The following is an 18,947-nucleotide window of genomic DNA, read 5'->3' on the forward strand; positions in this document are numbered from 1 at the left end:
TATATATATATATATAAGAAAAATAGAAACGAGGAGGAAAGGAAGAGACACAATGAACTGGTGGCAGAAGCAAGAGAAAAAAATAATGAAAGGTCAGAGGAGGAGAAGAAGGCATTTTTTTGGAGAATTATAGGAGACAGGATAAGGAAATGGTATATAAAAGAGAAAGAAGAGAAAAGAATGGAGCAAGTTTAACTAAAATGATAAGAACAAGAGATTAAAAATGATGTATACAAACATAGATGGGATTTTATCTAGTAAATTAGAATTAAAAGATTACATAAAGAAAGAAGAACCAGATATTGTATGCCTGGTGGAAACAAAGTTAAATGAGGCAATAAAATAGACATAGATAAAAGGTATAATATATGGAGGAGAGACAGAGTGGGTAAAGGAGGAGGAGGAGTCATGATGATGTTAAGGAAGGAGATAGTGGTAAATCAAGTGGAGTTTGGGGAAGGAAAATCAGAAATACTGTATGTTAAGATGCATATTAACAAAAGGAGTTAACAATCATTGGAACATATGTGCCACCAAAAACAAACTCATGGACTAACCAAGAATATAGAGACATGATAGATGACACAATAAGGAGTCTTACAAGAATCATTAAGGAAAGGAGAAAAGTGATATTGATAGGAGATTTCAACTGTAAGGAGGTAGACTGGGAAAATTATGAAAGTGGTATGGGGAAGATGCCTGGGAGATAGATTCCTGAACCTAATGATAGATAATTTGATGGTCCAAAGAGTAAAGGAAAACACAAGATTCAGAGGAAACGATGAGCCGGCAAGATTAGACCTAGTTTTACAAGGGATATACCAATTAATGATGATATAAGATACAAGTGCCCATTGGGAAAGAGTGACCATGTAATATTAGAGATGGATATAGAAGAAGGAAAGGAAGATAGAGATGAATCATACAAAGGAGACCGATTAAATTACAGAAAGGCTGATATTGAGAATCTCAAGAACTATTTTAAAACGTAAACTGGGAGGAGATGGAAAACTCATTAACGGTTCAAGAGAAATATAACTTATTTTTGGAAATATACAAAACTGGGGTCAGGGAATATGTTCCAAAATATAGACCTAAAGAAGAAGGAAAGAAAGATTGGTTTAATGCAAGATGTGCTAGGGCAAAGGAGAAACGAGATGGAGCATGGAAAAGGTGGAGAAGAAACAGAAATCCAGAAAATAAGGAAAACTTCAAAACAGCAAGAAATGAATATGCTAAGGTGAGAAAGGAAGAAGAAAAGAACTATGAAAAGGACATTGTCGAAAAATGTAAGGAACAACCAAAATTGTTCTACAGATTCATAAATGGAAAAATAAGACAAAAAGAAACAATAGAAAGGTTAAAAGGAGAAAACGGAATGGTGGAAGACCCAAAAGTATGGCAGAACTGTTAAATAGTAAATTTCATGAGGTCTTTACTAAGGAATCCAAATTTGAAAGACCACAGGGTAATAGAGACTGTCTATATGAAAGAGATTAAAGTAACCAAGCTTGAAATAAAAAGTTGATGACGGAATTGGATGAGGAAAAGGCAATGGGACCGGATGAAGTCTCAGGCAGAATACTGAAAGAATGTAGGGAAGAACTAGCAAGTCCAATATACATCATAAAATGCTCAATAGAAAATGGAACAGTGCCAGTGGAGTGGAAAAGAGCTGAGGTGGTTCCCATATATAAGAGCGGAAGGAAGGAAGAACCTTTAAATTACAGACCGGTATCACTAACTAGTGTAATATGCAAGATGTGTGAAAAAGTAATAAAGAAGCAATGGATCGAGTTTCTTGAAGACAACAAAATATTATCAAATAGCCAATTTGGTTTTAGAAAAGGTCGGTCATGTGTGACAAATTTATTGAGTTTCTACTCTAGAATAGTTGATAAAGTACAAGAGAGAGAGGATGGATTGACTGTATTTATTTAGATCTAAAAAAGGCTTTTGATAAAGTGCCACATGAAAGATTACTATGGAAGTTAGAGGAGAAGGGTGGCTTAAAAGGAAGCACATTGAGATGGATGAAGAATTACTTAAGGGGGAGAGAAATAAGGACGATAGTTAAAGATATGAAGTCCAAGTGGAGAACAGTAGACAGCGGAGTGCCACAGGGGTCAGTATTGGCACCAATACTTTTCTCGTATATATAAATGACATGCCAGAGGAGTGAACAGCTACATAAATCTGTTTGCGGACGATGCGAAACTGTGCAGAGTCATTAAACAAAAAGAGGATTGTGAAATACTACAGGAAGACTTAAACAAGATCTGGAAATGGAGCAAAAAATGGGAGATGGAATTCAATGTGGACAAAAGCCATGTCATGGAAATGGGAAAAAGTGAAAGACGACCAGTGGGAATCTATAAGATGGGAGATGGAGTAGAACTAGAAAAAGTAAAAAAGGAAAAGGACTTGGGAGTGACAATGGAAGAAAATAATCAACTGGTAAGCCATATTGATAGAATTTTCAGAGAGACGTATAATTTGCTAAGGAATATTGGAGTAGCATTTCACTATATGGACAAGGAAATGATGAAGAAATTGATAAGTACTAAAATAAGACCTAGATTGGAATATGCAGGAGTTGTGTGGACTCCCATAAAAGAAACACATAAGAAAATTAGAGACTACAAAAATGGCTACAAGAATGGTTCCAGAATTTAAAGGGATGGCATATGAGGAGAGACTAAAGGCAATGGATCTACCAACCTTGGAGCAGAGAAGAGAGAGGGATCTGATACAAGTTTATAAATTGATTAACGGAATGGATGAAGTGGATAATGAGAAACTGATCCTGAGAGAAGAATATGACTTAAGAAGCACAAGATCGCATAGTAAGAAACTAAGGAAGGGACGATGTCTGAGAGATGTTAAAAATTTAGTTTCCAAAGATGTGTTGAGACTTGGAACAGTTTGAGTGAGGAAGTGGTATCAGCAAAGAGTGTACATAGTTTTAAAGAAAAATTGGATAAGTGTAGATATGGAGACAGGACCACACGAGCATAAAGCCCAGGCCCTGTAAACTACAACTTGGGAGAACGCGTATTCGAAGGGTTCGATACGACGACAACTTCACTACTTAAGAGAGTATCAAATATTGAATGTAAACTAGATAAACTGATAAAGGAGAAGATGGAAATGAAAGAGAATAAAGAACAGGAAATGGAGTTTATAAGACTGAGAGAAAGGATAAGAAAAGTGGAAGAAAATGAAGCTATGCTAAGAGCGGAAAACGAAGAACTAAAAAAGGAAGTAGCTAACTACAAGAAGCAGATGGAAGAAGGACTCGGTAAAGCCGAGAAAGAAAAGGAGAAGCTGAAAGATCTAGTAAACAAGGAAGAGGAAAGAGTACAGAACGTGATTAAAAAAGAAGTACAAGCATGGAGAGTCCAAGATAAGAAAGATAAGGCCGATTTTCAGGAGGTTATTCAAGAACAACTTAAAGAAAAAGAAGAAAATATGACAAACAAAATGATAGGAATCCTCAAGACAAAAGAAAATCTAGTTAGAGAAATTGCAGAAAAAAAGAAGAGTGTAGTCGTATTTGGAATAAAAGAAAAAATATAAAATATAGACCAAAAAGAAAAAGAAGAAATGAAATCAGTCAAGACCTACTGAAGAATCTTAATGACGAAGATAGGCAGAACTTGGAAGAGGAAGTAGAAGAAATAAACAGAATGGGACCATATCAAGAAGGAAAAACGAGACCAATTAAAATATTACTAAAATCACAAGCAGCAACAGAAGAAATATTATATAGAACAACAAAACTTAGAGAAACAGAAGGATGCAAGGATATCTATATAAAGAAAAATAGAAATGAGGAAGAAAGGAAGAGATACAATGAACTGGCAGTAGCAGTAAGGGAAAAGAATAATGAAAGGTCAGAAGAGGAGAAGAAGGCATTTTTTTGGAGAATTTTAGGAGACAGGATAAAGAAATGGTATATAAACGAGAAGGAAGAGAAAAAAGTGGAACAAGTTTAACTAAAAATGATAAAGGCAAAAGACTAAAAATGATGTATACGAACATAGACGGGGTTTTATCAAGTAAATTAGAATTAAGAGATTACATAAGGAAAGAAATTCCAGATATTGTATGCCTGGCTGAAACAAAACTAAATGAGGAAATCAAAATAGTTTTGGATAATAAGTATAATGTATGGAGAAGAGACAGAGTGGGTAAAGGAGGAGGAGGAGTCATGATAATGTTAAGGAAGGAGATAGTGATCAATCAAGTGGAATGTGGGGAAGGAAAAGCAGAAGTACTGTATATTAAGATGCTTATTAAAAAAAAAGAGATAACAATCATTGTAACATATGTGCCACCAAAAACAAATTCATGGACCAATCAAGAATATAAAGTTATGATAGATGACACAATAAGGAGTCTAACGAGAATCGTTAAAGAAAGGAGAAAAGTGATATTAGTAGGAGATTTCAACTGTAAAGAAGTGGACTGGGAAAATTATGAAAGTTGTATGGGGGAAGAAGCCTGGGGAGAAAGATTCTTAAACCTAATGATAGACAATATGATGGACCAGAGAATAAAGGAATGCACAAGATTCAGAGGAAACGACGAGCCGGCCAGATTGGACCTAGTTTTACAAGGGTATACAAATGAATGATGATATAAGATATAAGTGCCCATTGGGAAAGAGTGACCATGTAATATTAGAAATAGATATAGAAGAAGGAAAGGAAGATAGAGATGATTCATACAAAGGAGACCGATTAAATTACAGAAAGGCTGATATTGAGAATCTCAAGAACTATTTTAAAAACGTAGACTGGGAGGAGATGGAAAACTCAGAGACAATGCAAGACAAATATAACTTATTTTTTTAAATATACAAAACAGTAGTCAGGGAATATGTCCCAAAATATAGACCAAAAGAAGAAGGAAAGAAAGATTGGTTTAATGCAAGGTGTGCTAGGACAAAGGAGAAAAGAGATGGAGCATGGAAAAGGTGGAGGAGAAATAGGAATCCAGCAAATAAGGAAAACTTCAAAGCAGCAAGAAATGAATTGTCGAAAAATGTAAGGAGCAACCAAAATTGTTCTATAGATTCATAAATGGAAAAATTAGGCAAAAAGAAACAATAGAAAGGTTAAAAGGAGAGAACAGGATGGTGGAAGACCCAAAAAGTATGGCAGAACTATTAAATAAAAAATTCCAGGAGGTCTTTACTAAGGAATCCAAATTTGAGAGGCCACAGAGTAATAGAGAGACAATCTATATGAAAGAGATTAAAGTAACCAAGCTTGAAATAAAAGAGTTAATGAAGGAACTGGATGAAGAGAAGGCAATGGGACCGGATGAAGTCTCAGGCAGAATACTGAAAGAATGTAGGGAAGAACTAGCAAGTCCTATATACAACATCATAAAATGCTCAATAGAAAATGGAACAGTGCCAGTAGAATGGAAAAGAGCTGAGGTGGTTCCCATATATAAGAGCGGAAGGAAGGAAGAACCTTTAAATTACAGACCGGTATCACTAACTAGTGTAATATGCAAGATGTGTGAAAGAATAATAAAGAAACAATGGATCGAGTTCCTTGAAGACAACAAATTAATATCAAATAGCCAATTTGGTTTTAGAAAAGGACGGTCTTGTGTAACTAATTTATTGAGTTTCTATTCTAGAATAGTTGATAGAGTACAAGAGAGAGAGGGATGGGTTGACTGCATTTATTTGGATTTAAAAAAGGCGTTTGACAAAGTGCCACATGCAAGATTACTGTGGAAGTTAGAGAAGAAGGGTGGCTTAAAAGGAAGCACATTGAGATGGATAGGAAATTATTTGAAGGGGAGAGAAATAAGGACGGTAGTTAAAGATATAAAGTCAAAGTGGAGAGCAGTAGAAAGCGGAGTGCCACAGGGGTCAGTATTGGCACCAATACTTTCCTCATTTATATTAATGACATGCCAGAAGGAGTGAACAGCTACATTAATTTGTTTGCGGACGATACGAAACTGGAGAGTTAAAAAGCAAAAGGAGGATTGTGAAATACTGCAAGAAGACCTAAATAAGATCTGGGAATGGAGTAAGAAGTGGGAAATATAATTCAATGTGAACAAAAGCCATGTCTTGGAAATGGGAAAGAGTGAAAGATGACTCGTGGGAATCTATAAGATGGGAGATGGAGTAGAACTGTAGAAAATAAAAAAGGAAAAGGACTTAGGAGTGACAATATAAGAAAACAATCAACCCTGTAAGCCCTGTAAAAAGGGAAAACAGTGCGCTTAAGGGGAAATGTGCATACAGGCAATCCCCCACTTAACGAAGGGGTTACGTTCCTAAAAACCCTTCGTTAAGTGAACCAATTATAACAAGTATGACCCCTGACTGAACTTCCATTGAGAGTAAACAAAGCGAGAGTGCATCATAGTACAGTGAAAGGTTTAATGAAAGTAAAAATTATGAAGTTAAACATTTAAGCAGTTTAATTTAAGACTTAAGTCATTATAATGTACACTAATGTATGTATATAAGTAACTTTGTAATGTTTATGATAAATTTATGAAGGGAGGGAGAATAGAGCGGGAAATACGCTGGCTGGCAACCTGTGGAATGTAATCAAAGGGCGCATCATTCTACCGCATACAAAACTTGTGTACCACATTTCCACAAGGCTTTCCATTTTATCCATTACAGAGTCATGAGTTCAGGTGGTTCTTTTAGCTTGCAAGGAAGATATGATCTCACCAGCCTTCTTAATAGAGTCTGGTGACTTGAAAATGGTAGACAGTAGATGGAGTCAAGCCATGGTGGGAAGCAATGCTTTTAGTTTTCTTGCCTCTCACGTGTCTGTGAATAATATCCAACTTCTCTTCGAGAGTAAGAGAATTCCTGGTCTTCTTAGCAACGCTAGGTGACATTGCAGGGTGTTCTGGTGGCATGTAGAGCGAGAGAAGATGAGCTGCTGCTGACACTGTTATTATTTTGAACTGAGGGAGTGAGTGGTGTGCCGTTTGTCCACGAGAGGCGCTGGTATATTCAAAACCCTGTTGGCTTGCATGATACGGCAGGGCTTTCAAACTTTGAAAAAATTACCTGGATAAAATTTCGTTAAAGCAAGTTTGGTGTTCGTTAAATGAGCAGATGGTAGTAAAAGGAAACCTTCGTTGTAGCGAAATTTCGTTGCGTGAAACTTCGTTAAGCAGGGGTTGCCTGTATTATGAAATAACACTACGAGGACTTATCAAAAGCTAGACACTAGTGTGGAAACAGGAAAGGGGTTAAGTGAAACAACTGGGAGAATGGAAAAAGGTCTAGAAAAATTAACAAGATGAAGAAGTGAACTTTGCTGAAGTAGTTAGGCAAAAAATAAGAAAGAAAATGAAAGACAGTCATACAAGTGATCAAAGAAAAGGAATAATTAGTGAGAGATATGGTGGACAAAAAGAAGTGTGGGGTTGTATATGGACTAGAAGAAAAAAAGAATCCTGTGAAATTTGCGAGGGAGAAGGAGGAGAAAGAGATGATTATGGAAATTATCTCAGTGGTTCAACATGTAGAACAGAGACTTGAAAAAGAAATAGAGGAAATATACAGACTTGGTAAATATAGTGAGGGACTAAAAGACCACTGAAAGTTAAAATGAGATTGCAAGTGAGGGTAGTAGAAATATAAGCAAGGACCAGAAAGCTGGCTGGTAAGGCAGAATATAAAAATACAGGAAGGTCCCGGGTTACGTCGGTCTCGAGTTACGTCAAACTCGCACTTACGTCAGTCCACTATAAGGCAATTTAAGATTTAAAAAATTGAAAATTTATGAATCGTAAAGCGCGGGATTTATTGTTATTGTTGGACGCCAGGCGTCACTATAGTCCGACTCAAATATGAAGGCCGCTGAGGGGGGGGGAAGACCTAACGGGGATTCCCCGGCTGCGGCAACGCCAAGCATCGTAGCACATGTTTCGATCTCTTTATTAACTTACATCTTAATGAACCGTCATAAAAGTGTATTCCTCTAAATTTCTAATAAGGATGTATAGAGAGCTTTGAATATTATTTTAGTGTAATGAAGACAATGATTTTGTATAGATATCACAAAATGTAGCACCACTCCTCTCCAGCGTTGCTACTTTTCAAAGTTGGACATGGGTGAGGTCAACCTCCCTGACCACTGATAATCCCCAGGTCAAATCGAGTCACTCCTCTCCTCCCTGTCGCTCAGGATGGAAGGTGAATATCTCGTCCGCGCTACTCGCCCTCGCAACCTTCAATGTCAAGAGAAATTGATTACTTACAGCGTCAACAAGTTCTGCTTAGAGGATTCTTTTATTATCAATGTGGAGGACACTTCTGACGAAGAACTGTCTGATTAAATAGCTGAGAGAGGATTATGCCTACAGGGTAAAACCTCTATAAAAAAAAAAAAACGCACCTTAACTCTGGGTGTGGTGTGGATAAAGAATAAAATAAAACAACAAAAAAGATGCATGTCTACTTGTCTATTCGAGAGAGAGAGAGAGAGAGAGAGAGAGAGAGAGAGAGAGAGAGTGTGTGTATGTGTATGCCGCGTCACAGGAGAACCAATATGTAAACTGTTGAAAGACTCGCGCAAGTAGGATTACACACACACACACACACACACACACACACGTGCATGAGAGAACTATATAGTAATAAGAAACAGGAGAAAGTAGTAACAAGCCACAGAGAGAGAGAGAGAGAGAGAGAGAGAGAGAGAGAGAGAGCGAGAGCGGGAGAGATGGGCGTTTCTCCACACTTCAGTGTTAATTCTACAATTGGGGCTGCGACGTTTGGCGTCGCCGCAACCGGGGAATTCCTGATAGGTCTCCCCCCTCAGCGGCCTTTATATTTGTGTCGGACTATAGTGGTTATCCGCCACACCGCCCACCTCACGCTTGAATACAATAACACTCACGCCTCAGTTCCACCACACCGTCGCCCCTGGCAAGAGTGTTCCTACATCTGTGTTTGCTGACTATCTTAGTATCTTGCTCAATGGCACCAAAAAGAAAACTCCTGAGTGATAGCATTGATGCTAAGAAAAGGAAAACCATTACGCTACAAGAAAAAGTGGACATAATTAAAAGACATGAGAAGGGAGGCAGCAGCTGTGTGTGAGGGAGTGAAGAAGAAAATGGGAAGCCCGTTACCATGACAACGGGGAAGTTGAGGACCTTGAGGGCTCACACACCTATCACAACAATAACAATTCCGGAGCCTTCGCCTGGGCCACACGACACTTGCAGCTGACTTGCACCGTCTGCGCCTGTCTGCTGATCCCTATTGCCCTTTCCTATTGCATTTCCTGCCCCACTGCCCACGCTTCTACTCCCACCGCACTGCACTACACTCCCAGCTGTCCGCCCTGGGCGTCACAACATTCAACCTGTCCACCCTTCTGGCGGCCTCAGGCGTCCACCCCTCTGGCAACATGCAGTCCTTCGCGTTCGCGGCCCTAATCAACAACAAAAACAAGCTTGTGTTTCATATTCCTACATAGTTGTAAATAATTTACCAATATAACAATATAACCTTTTACTTACCTGAATAACCATAAAGAATTATTGGTTGAAAACTCGATAATATGCTTTGAAAGTACAAAAACTCGAGTTACGTACAAAATCGACTTACGTCATGTTTCAGGAACGTAACTCTGACGTAACTCGGGACCTTACTGTATTTGGATAAAGAGAGATGAATCGGGTAGAAAGGGAATGGGCAGATAAATGGCAAATGCCGTTCAATATTAACCCGTAAGAGGTCAACCACGTACATGTACATGGAGTCTGCTTACTATCTGTGGTCAATCACGTACAGGTATGTTCGCCCCTTTCTCGATTTCTACGTGTTTCAAATTCCCTCCAGCTTCATTACAGGCATCCCCCGATTAACGAAGCGGTTACGTTCCTTAAAAAAACCTTCATTAAGCGAAACTTCGTTAATTGAACCTATTATAACAAGTTTGATCCCTGACTTGAACTTCTATATAGGCAGTTTGATTTAAGTCATTATAATGTACACTAATGTATATATGTACGTAACTTTATAATGTTGATGATCTTAAATTTATGAAGGGAGGGAGAGTGAAACGGGAAAGATAGTTCGAGAGTAAAAGACTTTCTGGTCTTCTTAACAATGCTAGGCGACATTGCAGGGCGTTTTGGTGGTAAGTTGAGCGAGGGAAGACAAGCTGCTGTTGACGCTGTTATTGTTTTGAACAGGGGAGTGAGTGGTGCGCGTGTTGTCCACGAGAGGCGCTGGTGTATTGAAAAGCGTGTTGGCTTGCGTGATACGGCGGTGCTTTCAAACTTGGAAAAAATTACCTGGGTTAAACTTTTTCGTTAAAGCGAGTTTGGTGTTCGTTAAACGAGCAGGTGGTAGTAAAATGAAACCTTCGTTGTAGCGACATATCATTGTGTGAACCTTCGTTAAGTGGGGGTTGCCTGTATTTATGTCCTTTGAAGTGTCTAGCATATATTAGCACAGTTTCCTGTTGTTCTGGCAAGGTGTAAGCACGAAGACAAGTTTTGAGAATGATAGGAGAGACACCATCAGGTCCATAAGCCTTCAGAGGGTTTAGGCCAGCAAGGGCATGGAAATTTGAGTTGTCCTTATTAGTTGTAGAGAAACACACAAGGAGGACAAGGCTGCTAATTGTACATTCCTGTTAGTTTGCAGGATATTAAGTCTTTGATCTATGCCATATAGAATATAGGTAAGGAGTTGTTTCTTGGTATAGGACAGGAGTAGATAAACTTTTCAAATTTACTGATGTCGAGTTCCATTAATTTCTTTTGTGTACCATAGTTTGCCCACACCTGGTATAGGGTGTGTGATTTTTGGTATATGACATATACCCATAATGTAGTATGCCAACATGTTATTGTGTGAAACAAACAGACAAACCCAATATGTGTCTGCAAAGCCTCAACATTCATACCTGAGACCCAAGGCTAGCACTAGAACATTCGCAATCTTCTGCATATACATGTTATATTTGATTATGAAGTATTTAAAAGATCTGTGTATATATATATATATATATATATATATATATATTAATACTTAAATACATTGTTGCAGGTAAATTTTGGAGCTGAACCAGCATGGATGGAACCCCTCAGTGGTTACACCTTTACTGGCAAGGTTCCTTTGGAGGACCGGGTGCTTGGTACTCAGGCACCAGAGAAGAGAGAAGATGCTGAAGTAAGTCCATTCCTCTTTTTCCCTTGTGGTGCTTAGCATCGTAGATATCTTTACCCCATATGCTGTTCTGTACATTATAGTAGAACTCATCCATACCTACCCACAATGTGTGGCTCCTCTTGGGTGCGACGTTGCCACTGCTATACCAGTACCTTCTTCAAAGAAAACGGAGTGATGATCATTCTCTACCTATTTTAATGCATGACTTCACTAAAAGAAGTCAGAAGAGACCCAAATACCTATGCAGCTATATAGTACATTAAATGCAATAAAGATTCTGGTTATATACATGAAAATGAGACAAGTAATTTACATGTTTATCAAATAAGTGCACATACGAGCAGGGGTGTGGAGTCGTATTTTCAAAAGTCCGACTCCGACTCCAGTAAATTTAAATGTTGCGACTCCGACTCCGACTCCAGGAAATTTGAAGGTTGCTACTCCGACTCAGACTCTGCTTTTTTTTTTTTTTTTTTTTTTTTTTTTTTTTTTTTTTTCTACAGTACAACGATGTAGTCTAAATTTTTCTTGTGAAGGCTAGCTGGGTTTGTTGAGCGGTCTTGCAAGTCTTTATTCTCTTTTACAAGACTGAGAATCATTATTCTTGTAGTGCGCACTGTGGTTTTGTTGTTTCATGGAGCTCAAATCCGGAGTACAGTCATACCAATACCGAAACAACTGTTACCAACTCATGCTAGCGGCAGACCTCTCGCGGCCCTACCTTCCATGGCGACTCTTGGTACGGATTGAAGGTAAGGGCGGAGGCTTTGCCTTGCTGGTCGAAGGGAAGGTCTGTGTCTTGGCCTTCGCGACTCTTGGTACGAGGTCAAGCTAGTGGTACAACTTGAACACCATGGTGGCTACTTCACTGTACGCATATTTTCCAACTGGTATACTGGCTTGTCCAAGCCACTCTTGAACAGCCCGTGCCACTTTTAAAAAATTTATTTTTATTTTTATTTATTGATTGATTTATTTTTTTTCCGGGTTAGGTTTGGTTTGGTAAAGTAGGTGCAAACATTTCTCTTTGTGCGGGAATCACAACAAGAGCATTTCCGAGAATATCCTGTGGTTAGGTTAAGAGGTATAGCCGCACGTTTTCACAGGTATGCAGACGAGCCCGTTTACAGTGGGGAAAAATGCTTGCTGTACCCAGTTAGCCGAAAAGTGACAACTCCACACACCTCACTCCCACTCAGCTTCCTGACAATTTCATGTCATATCATGAAAAACGGATACCACCATCGTCTTTCTGAGGAAATTTTGCATCATATAAGAATTAAAATAAAACAATCATGTGGGTAAAAGTATGAAAATAAGCGATAATTGAAGTGGTGCATAAACATTTTCTTTCTCCGACTTTTTTTTCATTCAACTTCTCAGTTCTCCTCTATTTTTTATGATATCTAATTTTCAAGCCCAGTTCTGCAGTTTGCGTGATTTTGTGCTCTTGATGGCGTAGGTTACGTCCCAATATGAAAGTACATATCTAATGGTTCAAAATTGCCCAGGAACTTGAACTATTCCGCTGCACGTAAGTCATGTAATGGTGTTTGTTTATACACTCGGAGCTGATCAGTGCAACACTATTATTTAATAATAATACGTAGCTACTGCGTATCCTAACACCACGCACTTTATAAGATAAGCTCTTAAATTATTTTGCCTTTTTGTGATGGTATTCAGCTGAAGTTAATCCTCTCCACATGTCTATTATATCATTTTGACCAAGTTTTTGACAGTCCTCCCTCCCCATTCTTTAGGGGTGAGGGAGGGAGTGGCGACAGACCTCCGCTGCTCCGACAGTGTTGTAAACAAACACCATCACATGACTCCCGCGCAGCATAATGGTTTTTGTTCCTGGGCAATTTTGACCCATTAGATAATTTCATATTGGGACTTAGCATACACCAATAGGAGCGGAAAATCATGAAAATTCCAGAACTGGGCTTAACAATTAGATACGATAAAAGATACTTCAATTATCACTTATTTTCATATATTTTCATTCGCATGATTGCTTTATATTAGTTCTTATATGATGCAGAATTTCCTCAGGAGGATGATGGTGGTCTCCGTTTTTCATAATATAATATAATTCAGGAGGTTGAGTGGGAGTGAGGTGTGTTGTTACTTTTCAGCTAACTCGCTACAGTAAGGTGGCCGCCACGGTGGGTTGGCGGGGACAATCATCAATATACAAAGGTATAGGGAATTCGCACTGTAGGTATTTTTTTTTTTTTTTTAGCTCTGTGCAATATATATACCTCAATGACAGAGAATTTAATGGTCTTACCTCTATGAAGTTAAATGTAGGCCGAGTCAGTCATTATAGGTCTCTCGCTGATGAGGCCTTCTTGCCATCTGCTGAAGAGCGTTGTCAGCCTAGCTCAGCAAGGGGGAGAATGGAGACGCGTACGCGACACGTATAATACAGGATCATATGATGTACTAGTACCACACTCATTTTACCATCGTTGGATATCACTTAGCAATTAACCTCTATGATAAATATACACATTAGCTCATGCAAAACACCATAAAATATGGCAAAAGGGGATACCCGTATTATCTGCTGTCTGGGTGGTTGTTGCGGCATGTACCGCCCTCCTTCCTTAGGGTATATCCTCAACAAAATACAAAATAAAAAGCATGAAAAAATATTAAAAATACCAATATTCCCGCAGACTGCTTGATTGGACACCTCCACAAAGTCAATTTCTCCCAATTTGTAGGAATCTCCATGAAGTGGAATCTTTACTCAAAAAATGATCACGTAAAAGAGTCGGAGTCGTTCATATTTTTACCGACTCCGACTCCAGCCAAAAATAGCCGACTCCTCGACTCCGACTCCACACCCCTGCATATGAGTAGAAACACAGAGTAATATATTGAGTGGTTGAAAGAAACACAGATGATTGAAGTAGCTTATTTTGGCGGGAACAAATCTTCTTCACTGTGGCTTCAGATATTCCGGCTGCATCAGCTGTTCTCTTCCTTGCTTGAGTTAAAGGTAAGAGTGTTACCTGATTTGCTTTCTCTTGCAAGAAATATCTATTAAGGCGGAATATGAATTCCTTGGTCTGGCTGCGCAAGACAGTGTATAACGGGGAAGCGTCAGGGGGTCCTTCCATGGTGGTGACCAGAGGAGGAGTGAAGCGACACATGCGTGGCGACCTGACTCCCTCCCCCAAACCTCCCAGGGAATTTCCACCTGGGTCGTGAGTGGCAACGTCGCCTGACCTGATATGACACATCACCGTCCATGTATATGAACTAGCTTAATTTATTTTCATAAATGACAATTATTTATATCATCTACCACTTGATTAAAGTTTCTGAATGTTATGAGAATGTTTTTGTTGATAATGTTATGATTACAGGACAGTGAGTAGTTTGTTTTTATTGGAGATTTGGCATAGTCTCAAGGCAGACATGGCCAACGCCCTATGGGTAGGTACGGATGAGTTTTAGTATAGTACCTGTTCTTTCAGGTCATGGATTGTTCGTTCTGGTCATAAACGTTTAAGCTTTTAATCGGGCTATTGATCACATACTGTATACAGTAAGCCCCTGCACTTGGCAAATCTCAGCTTGGCGAAATTCATTTTTGGCGGTAGGGTGGCCATGGACCACCAAGTTCACACGTAGCGATTTGAATTCAAACTTGGCAGCCGCACGGCGAACCACACGGCTCCCTGGTGATGTCAGACCTCTCTCTAAACTTATCAGAATGCAATGTTAGAGTCCCCTTCAGCCATTTTGTTTGTGTTATCCTCTGTTCTGCTAGCGTGGGAACGAATTCTGGCGATTTACTACCAACATGGCCTCTACCAGCGTAACAGGTGATACCAGTCGCGGTAAGGATGAAAGTGGGCGAAGGAAACGGGTGGAAAAACGAGAGTTGCAGCCTTTGTATCATGTCTTATTAGCTTTATTTATTGTTTATTGGTCTGTTTTGTACATGTGTTCTAATATGTGAAGGCAAAAGATTTTATTTAGCTCGAAAGATCAAAAGAGGGACTTTGGCAATGACCAAAGACTGATTGAGGCATTTTTTAGGCAATTTATATGGTATAAAGAACTCGTGCTTGGCGAAATTCTCATTTGGCGGTAGTTTCGCCAGATTAATTAATTCGCCAAGTGTGGGGGCTTACTGTATACCAAACTATAAGATGATCCCCAGTCTTTGAGAGAAAAATTTAGGTTTTGAGCTATTACCGCTGTATAAGATGACCCCCATGGTGGAGGGAATCGCTGCTCACATGGTTGGCTGAAGGGCCTTGAGGAGCTGTAATATGGTTGTTCCCTCACTACCGCTGTTGCCAATTCTGAAGTACAGCTCGCACACAAGTGCCTAAAAATATGAGAAGTTAAAGTATTTTTATTGCTTATATTTAACAATGTGATTTTTAAAACATGGAAAACATTAGACCATAAGCAAAAATACACCTGATTCATCCTTATTCCTTTTTCCAACAATTCCCTTAAACAATATATTGAGATATATTAAAACCCAGGCAAACCCAATGACTACATTTGTAGTCTGCAACTTAAAAAAATCTCTAATATTTTGTTATATGTTTCCACGTTGACAAATGGGTTCTATTCTTATATTTGCCCTTCCTGTTACATGCAGAGATAGAAAATTTTATATTTAATTAGTTACCCATATTTTATATTAATAAAAGAAAACTTTTATTTCACCCATTTTCTTTGGAGTATCACACCCTCTTGTTTATATCAGTCTGGCAACAGCTGTAGGAGCTTCCTGCAGCTAATATTGTTTCAGTCATAACCTGAAGACCACATATCACTGACGCAGCGGGCAGATCACCAACTACTTGTATATGTTCTTCATAAGGTGAGTGTGAATTTCTAGGACTACATATGTAGTCATTGGGCAGGTTGCATAGGTTTCTGGCCCAAAACCCCTGTCCTCCACCCATGATTGTTGATAGGCTAACTATACTTTTCTTTACCAATACAAGTCTAAATGGTTTGAATGTCGTTATTTGTAAAATTTTATTGAACATAAAGCTTTATAATGTTATATATTTATAAATTCCCTTCCAAGAAATTTATCTTGAGTTGTGTTTTTACAGGACAGAAAAATGGACAGACAAACGTTTTATGGAACAAGTATTTCTTCTCATCGGTTCTTGAGGGATGCTGCAGAATTCGCTGAAGACACAGAAGGAGCTACAGATATTGCTATTACTGGCCCACCACCTGGAGGTGATGGCAGTGACATCGAACAACTGGATGATGATAACCTAGAGGAAAATGTGATGCCAAAGGAGATTGCTAGTGAAGTTGATGTCTTTTATGAAGATCATGAGGAGCTTGTAGAAAATATCTCTAGAAAAAGCAAAAGAAACAAAAGAGATCTGCCAAAATGGAAGCACAGCCATATTGATTCTCAGCCAGATATTTTCCAGGACAAGCAAGAAAGTGCCAAACAAAAACTATTGGAAAAATGTCCTGACCTTGCTGGAGCATCTGAGTGGGCTGTTTTTGAAAAAGTGTTTCAGAACATGCTCACTCATCTTGTTTGTGAAACAAACAAGTATGCAAAGAGAGATTGTAACATTCCAAATTTTAACTTATCTTGTGAAGAAATGTATAACTTTCTTGGGTTACTGCTACTTTCTGGGTACAACCTTCGTACAAGTGAGAGAGATTACTGGAGTAAAGCACCAGACCTCTCCTGTCGAGCTTTTGCAGAAACTATGAGTCGCAATCGTTTCCAACAAATTAAACATGTAATCCATGCTGCTGATAATCAGTCCCTTAGTTCAGAGAAAATGGCAAAGATCAGTCCTCTGTATGAAATGCTAAACCAGTCTTTACTGATGTTTGGTGTTCTTCATGAATACCTCAGCATTGATGAATCTATGGTTCCTTATTTTGGAAGGCATTCATGTAAACAGTTCATAAGAGGCAAGCCTATTAGGTTTGGCTTCAAATGCTGGGTAATTGCTAGCTCTAGTGGAATGCCCTACAAGGTTACTATATATCAAGGAAAGAATGGGAAGCACAACAAAGATGTTCCTCTTGGCACACGTGTTGTTATGGACTGCCTTGAAGTATGTGATAAACCTACCTCTCACCACATTTTTTTTGACAATTTTTTCACATCATTTGATCTAATTTCCAATTTGAAATCTTTGGGATACAGAGCTACTGGCACAGTTAGAGAAAATCGAACAAAAGGGTGCCCAGTGAAGAGTGTACAAGAAATGAAAAAAAATTCAAGAGGCTCATATGATTACAGGTCAGATGGAGAAGTTGAGGTAGTGAGATGGAATGATAATGCAGTAGTAAGCTTCTGCAGTAATGCCACTGGAATTGAGCCTATTACACAAGTCAAACGGTGGGAGAAAAAGAAAGGAACAGTCATGGTTTCACAGCCAAAAGTTGTTGCACAGTACAACAGTGGAATGGGTGGAGTAGACCTCATGGACAGAGCACTTGCGGACTACAGGCCAGCAATCAAAGGGAAAAAATGGTACTGGCCACTGCTTGTGAATGTAATAAACATTGCAGTGGTTTACAGTTGGAGAGTGTATCAGTTATGCACAAATGCCCAGATGACCCAAAAAGAATTCAGACGAAGCTTAGTTGCTGTAATGCTGAAGCAGTCACAACCAAGGCCAAGGGCAGAGTCACTACCTGGACCCTCCTCTCCTGTACCCATAGAAGTTAGGACAGACAACAGAAAACACTACCCACAGAGCTGTCCAGTAAGACGTTGTACAGTGTGTAAGAAGAATTGCAGGATCCAGTGTAGTAAATGTAATAAATCAATGCATCTCAACAATTGCTTCCAAATTTACCATGAGAAATAGGTAATGTGAGGTTCTAAGAGTGATATATTTTTATAAAATGTTTTCTTTGGGGAATTTCTAGCCTGGAAATGAACTAGTCTGTAAGGAAATCACTGTTGTGTTTATGAATGAAAATTTTGATACATTTTACGAAGTAAACTTGATAATGAAATATTTTGGTTTGTACATTTTCTTTGGAATCTTCAGAACCTGGAAAGAAAGAATTTGTTTACTTTTCCTTATGAAATGTATTCTTTGTAAACAAGTGTTATTTCATAGAATATATAACAATATAACAATTGATAATATATTCTTGAAAAAATAAACATACAAATACAACATTTGATTGTTTCTACATTTTTCAGTTGCAATAAAGCAATTACTTCAAACAAACCAGTTGAAAGACATGATATGTATTCTTTATGAATGTTAAATTTGTTAAAACAGTCAAAATAAATTCACCCAGCATAGCAGCAAAACTGGGCACCGGATAGCAAAAATGATTACAGCCACATCCGCCATGCCATCCGCCCAATGACTACATATGTAGTCATGGCCATTTTGAAGACATAGAGTAATAAATCTTCATAATTGGTTATTATATCCCTTAATACATCTAATAAGAGTAAAATACTCAAATATGAAACAAATTTAAAAATTTAAAAATATCTTGGGTTTGCCTGGGTTAAGAACATTCATCTAACAACATACATATTAAGAATCTTCATCTAGCATTGTAAGTGTGTTAATTGAATCTTGTGAAACATATGTAAGGGCATCATCGTACAGGTCAAATTGTGTATCATCATCACTGTCCTCTGCTTCATTATCCCATAAGAAGTCATCCTCCATGCCATCCAAGGAACTTGATATATCACATTTCTTGAAAGAATTAATAACTACTTTTACAAGTATGT

The 18,947-nt window shown here is 38.5% G+C and overlaps 2 protein-coding genes across 2 annotated transcripts in view; both read left to right on the forward strand.

Moving 5' to 3' along the window:
• LOC123505349 (heterogeneous nuclear ribonucleoprotein U-like protein 1) overlaps window positions 1–18,947 on the forward strand; it is a 160,084-nt gene that overhangs the window by 58,863 nt on the left and 82,274 nt on the right. Inside the window, exons 6-7 of the mRNA XM_045256567.1 lie at window positions 10,802–10,815; window positions 11,078–11,200. Coding sequence (XP_045112502.1) covers window positions 10,802–10,815; window positions 11,078–11,200 — 137 coding nt within the window. The remainder of the gene's footprint in view (window positions 1–10,801; window positions 10,816–11,077; window positions 11,201–18,947) is intronic.
• Window positions 15,304–18,369, forward strand: LOC123505625 (piggyBac transposable element-derived protein 3-like). Its single transcript, XM_045257160.1, has 2 exons — window positions 15,304–16,064; window positions 16,306–18,369. The coding sequence occupies exon 2, from the start codon at window positions 16,315–16,317 to the stop codon at window positions 18,049–18,051; it is 1,737 nt and encodes a 578-aa protein (XP_045113095.1). The 5' UTR covers window positions 15,304–16,064; window positions 16,306–16,314; the 3' UTR covers window positions 18,052–18,369.

Source organism: Portunus trituberculatus, chromosome 18 (assembly GCF_017591435.1).
Source record: "Portunus trituberculatus isolate SZX2019 chromosome 18, ASM1759143v1, whole genome shotgun sequence".
In the NCBI taxonomy this organism is placed as follows: Eukaryota; Metazoa; Arthropoda; class Malacostraca; order Decapoda; family Portunidae; genus Portunus; species Portunus trituberculatus.